This window comes from Clupea harengus, chromosome 13 (genome assembly GCF_900700415.2).
Source record: "Clupea harengus chromosome 13, Ch_v2.0.2, whole genome shotgun sequence".
NCBI lineage: Eukaryota > Metazoa > Chordata > Actinopteri > Clupeiformes > Clupeidae > Clupea > Clupea harengus.
The window spans coordinates 7243442-7248441 of NC_045164.1; the positions used below are offsets into that span (position 1 = coordinate 7243442).

The window sequence follows — 5000 nt, forward strand, 5'->3', positions numbered from 1 at the left end:
GCGTGTGACTCCTGAGTGCTGGTGGAGGTGTTATGGTGGCATCTTACCGGTGATGGTCAGGGTGCTGGTAGAGGTGCGCGGGTACTTCCCGCCGTCAGAGGCCAGGATGCGCAGGGAGTACTGGCTGATGCGCTCGCGGTCCAGCAGTGATGTGGACGTCAGCACACCGCTGGTGGTGTTAAGGGTGAAGTCGAGGCGCGGCATGCCCATCTGCAAAACCAGCGTGACGGCACCATTCTCCTTCTCGTCTGGGTCCTCCACCTGGACCTGGGGGGAGGAGCGGAGGGGGGTTATATGAGCTGACTCCATGTTTAAAACAGAGACTCTACAGGGCTAACAGTGGGTGGTGAACTGCCCAACTCACCCAGGAAGCAGACAAACTCATCACAACATCTTACATTGGACTAAACAAGAACTTCCAGACCTTCTGCACCTTCCGTTCAGCAGTTTGATCCAATTAAGGGTGATAATAAACTATATGATATATAAATTGCCTTTTCCGATTATAGATTATAGGGCATAACCCTGTGAAATATGTTCTCTTAACTAATGCTTGAGTATCCTGACAGTGCTCTGTTAGGCCTATTGTAGGCCAATTCTATTTCAGAAACCCAGTTACAGGATTACTCCCCGCTGACATTTTTCAAATTTACGTATCATTTGTAATTGTTGAATATAGGTTAAATCTGCACCCAGATTCGGATTCTATAGATGGAAGTCTCAGTAGAAAATGTCATCTTGATATCCTCAACGAAAATGTTATAGCATACTTTTGTTATCTTTTGGTATTGGGCTAAGTAACTTATATATGTACTATATGATACACTTTTGGAGAAAACTGAGGAGGTCATGTGGGGACCTTTAGGGGATTTGACATGGTATGACCCTACAGCACTAATCTCTAATGAAACACTGATTGGAGATAACGTTAACCCTGTTCGGTAATGCCTATATTTTCCCATTCATTAGCAGCCCATTGTTTGGTACTGTACCACTCTCTCTCTGTCAGTCACTCTCAACTTATTACTGTAATTAGACACTCACTCTGAACACAGATGAACCAATCGGGAGGCCCTCTGGCACCTCGGCAACGAATGGGAGGTTGAGGAAGGCGGGGTCATTGTCATTGAGGTCCAGGAGGTTGACATACACAGTGGTGCTGGCGGTAGACTGCAGAGGGGGTGTGCCACCTGTAGATGGCGTCAGACATACACAAGTATAGATCAGTCTGCATAAACTCTCAAACACCCAAGGGCAAGTTTAGGCAGTTGAATGTCTGTTGAAACAGCTCAATACTTTAACTAGAGCATTGAGAAGTTCAGAGTCAACATCAAAATGTTGCTGTGTTGACATTGATTTGTACCAGGACCAAATTTTTTTTGGTATGCAAGGCCAGCAAAGTAGCTATTCAGGGTGCCATGACAACATCAGAACAACACAGTGAATTAGGGACATTTAGGGATTTGGAAAGCACCAACCTTCCTACACATACACACGCGTGCGCACACACATGCATACACACTAGCACACGCATACTCACACACACACACACACACACACACACACACACACACACACACACACACACACACACACACACACACACACACACACACACACACACACACATATCCATCAGACATACACCCACACTGAATATACAAAGCCAACTGCAAAATTGCAGAGCCAGTGGAAAAAAAACAGTGTTTGATGAGATTTGGCCCAGAGATATCCACCGATCAGTAGCTAGAGAAACCCAGATTATCTGCACTGCCATGCTGAGACACCAAGAGCTCTGAAACACTATCGCACACACACACACATTATATCCCAGTCAACACTGCAGGAACTATGTATGTGCATGTGTAATTAAGGCAACACAGAGTAGCTCTAAAGCAGTCTTTCACACATTCAACAGTGAATAACGGTGACAGTGGGACAGGAGACTAGCAGAAGTCACTGGAGAATGTGAGGAGGCTTAACATTTTCATTCTGTGCAAGGTTCATTCCCCTATGGAGAGACTTCAGAGAGACTTCATTCATCTCTACATTTGGGGAATGGTTGGTGGTAATATCTCCTGCAGTTTACAAAGAGAACTGCTCTTGTCTTGACTCATGATGAAACTTCCATTAAATGGTGGTCAACTTGCCAGTAAAGGCAGCTAGTATGTGTGTGTCTGTGTGTGTGTGTGTGTGAGGGAGAGAGACGTATGTGTAAGACTCACGGTCCAAGGCAGAGATAACGATTGTTCTCATGAGCTGTGTGGTGTGGGGGTTGGAGCTTTCGCGGTCCAGCACGGCACCGCTGGTGCGGATCTTGCCCGTGGTGCTGTTGATGGTGTAGAAGGGGTTGGGGGGGCTGATGGAGTACACCACTGTGCCATTGTCCCCATAGTCTGGGTCCACTGCCAACACCTGAGCAGAGAAGAGAGAGGAGAGGAGAGGGGAAGAAGGACGCAAATGAAACGAGTGAATGAGTGGATGATAGTTATGCAGGAGAAGAGAAAGAGAAGAGAAGGACAGGAGATGAAGGAAAAGAGAGGAGAGGATTCATGGAAATTACAGGAGTCAAAAAAGGGCAATCAGAGAAAAGGAAGGAAGATAGAAGATAAAGGTAAGATGACAAAAATAGAAACAGGACAATGAAAATAAATAGACCGGTTAAATGAGAAATAAACCGGTTAAAATAACCAGAAGTGAAGGACAAAGATGCAACAGGTGGTGGTAGCAGAGAGAGGGGTAAAACATAAAGGGGAAGGTTTGAATAATAAGCTGAGGCAACAGGAGACAAATCACGACATAGTACATTATGTGAGCGTAAAATCAAATACACGGTGAAGGCATTGTAATCTAATCATCACATAAAGTTCCACCACAGCCTTTCAGGTCAGGCTCCCCTGTATCGAGATTCTGGTCTGAACCAGCGTCTCCAGGAGAGAGGGGGAAATTCAATCATGCCACGCCGTCTCCACAGGATGCCTGGGTGTGTGATTTATGCACAGACTTATTCGCGTGGAGACTGGGCAACGCGCCGTGTGTTTTTAAAGAGGCCATCAATTATTCACGCCACCGTCGAAGAAACGTTGGAAACTGCTTAACTGGTCAAAGGTTGCGAGGGAGGTTGAATTATTAAGTGGGCGAACAGGCATTGCTGTGGCCCATCAATTAGAATATTGCTCAGGAACACAGAGAGACGAGCCACAGAGAGAGGAGGAGATGGAGAGAGAGAGAGAAGAGGAGATGGAGAGAGAGAGAGACTGTAAAGAGAGGGCAAAATGAAAGAAGACATCAGGTCAAAAACAAGCTTCAAAGACGACAATGATAGGTTAAGTTGATCGAATCGATTTGAATCCAGCAGCAAAAATCTTTGGAGGAACATGTCTACATTTGCCATGCTTGTTGAACTCTTAGCCCTCAGAGTGAGCGGGCGACGCTCAGCTAAAGTAATGCTCTGTAACAGACAGGGAAAAAAAGACTAGACCGTTAATCGAGCTGAATTAGATATAAGCAGCACTTGGGTTGCAGAATTTAAAGCTGGGTTTGATTCTCTCTCTCTCTCTCTTCTCTCTCTCTCTCTCTCTTCTCTCTCTCTCTCAACCAGTTTCTGTAGCCTTGCCCGAGGCGTGGTGAATGGCTTCTGTAGCTAAATGGACAGTAGCTTGATGGTTTCAAGTTGAATTATGTTTCCAATACTAAAGACGTGTGCGCTGGCAAAAAGTGATTATTCCACCTGCTTATGACCCCTGAACTGAGCAGGTTAAGGTTCAACAGTCTGGAAAGAGTCAGTCAAGAGCATATGGTCTAGTTCAGTTAGCTACCATTGCACAGAGTCAAACTGTGATGAAACAGAATAGGAAAGACAAAAGCCTGTCCACCCTCTGAATCTTCCCTCTCCTTTCTAATCTCACCTCTTCTCAAACCTTCTGGCTTCTCCTTCATTCTCTTATCCTTGGAAATCCTCTCTTCTTTCCTCCCCACACCTCTCTTCTCTTTTCTTTTTCTCTCCTCTTTCTCTCCATTCCTCCGTCATTCACATTCTGAGAGACTGCAGTCTCCTCACTCCATCAGGCGACCAGTGGGGTAATTACCAATGCGTTTGACTGCAGGCTACATTTTAATTAGCAATCAGATCTCCTTAATTACGCTTGCTGGCACCGCACTAATGAATGGACATTCAGAGGCTTAATTAGCAACATCACACCACCAAAGACACTAACAGGACAAAGGGTGGGGAGCTAGAATACCTCAACTCCCTTGCTGTTTACGACCCAGGGTCTGCCTGTCTACCTGCTCCTGTCTGACACTACACCCTATGCACCCTGTGTATAGAGCTAGGTCCTGTTCAGAGCCATATTTAACTTAGTGGCCTCAGTGTCTGCTTAAGTTAGAATGGCTGAAGCACATGTCTCTGGACCCGAATGTGCAATGTCCAATAAAATCCCCACAGGGTGTAGTATTCAATAGTAATCTATTCCCTGTTAGCATATGAGATCGGGCATTTTTCTTGCAGGTGATATCAAATTAGTTTTTTAGGGTATATTTAAAGATTAAAAAATAAAATAAAAACATGGATACAGAATAAAACATTCACCACTGAGTTTACCAAAAAAAGAAACTCAGACTTACCATGATGCAATACATGTTACACTACCTCAAGTAAAGCGCATGCACTTTGAAGAGCGAGACACCTATTGTTTTAGGGCACGTGTATCAGCCTCCATATTCCCTTTGATAGCCCAACAGAAAAACAAAAACACAATTTGTTGAGGAGTCTGAGCCTGTGCAGCCCCCCCCCCTCCCCCCACTGAGCAGAGGTGTGTAGAGAGGCAGACAGCAGCCTGAAGGGGGCTCTGCTCACCGTGATAACGTCGGTGTTGATAGGGCTCATCTCCACCACGTTGGCGTTGTATGGTTCGTCCCGCCACAGGGGGGCGTTGTCGTTGATGTCCAGGATGGTGACGTTCACCTGGGGGAAGAGAGAGATGGTGGATAGATGGGGA

At 45.7% G+C, this 5000-nt stretch overlaps 1 protein-coding gene across 1 annotated transcript in view; it reads right to left on the minus strand.

Moving 5' to 3' along the window:
- cdh23 (cadherin-related 23) overlaps nt 1–5000 on the minus strand; it is a 197855-nt gene that overhangs the window by 62336 nt on the left and 130519 nt on the right. The window contains exons 20-23 of the mRNA XM_031579449.2: nt 4859–4966; nt 2226–2415; nt 1045–1190; nt 48–267 (exon numbers count right to left, since the gene is read on the minus strand). Coding sequence (XP_031435309.1) covers nt 48–267; nt 1045–1190; nt 2226–2415; nt 4859–4966 — 664 coding nt within the window. The remainder of the gene's footprint in view (nt 1–47; nt 268–1044; nt 1191–2225; nt 2416–4858; nt 4967–5000) is intronic.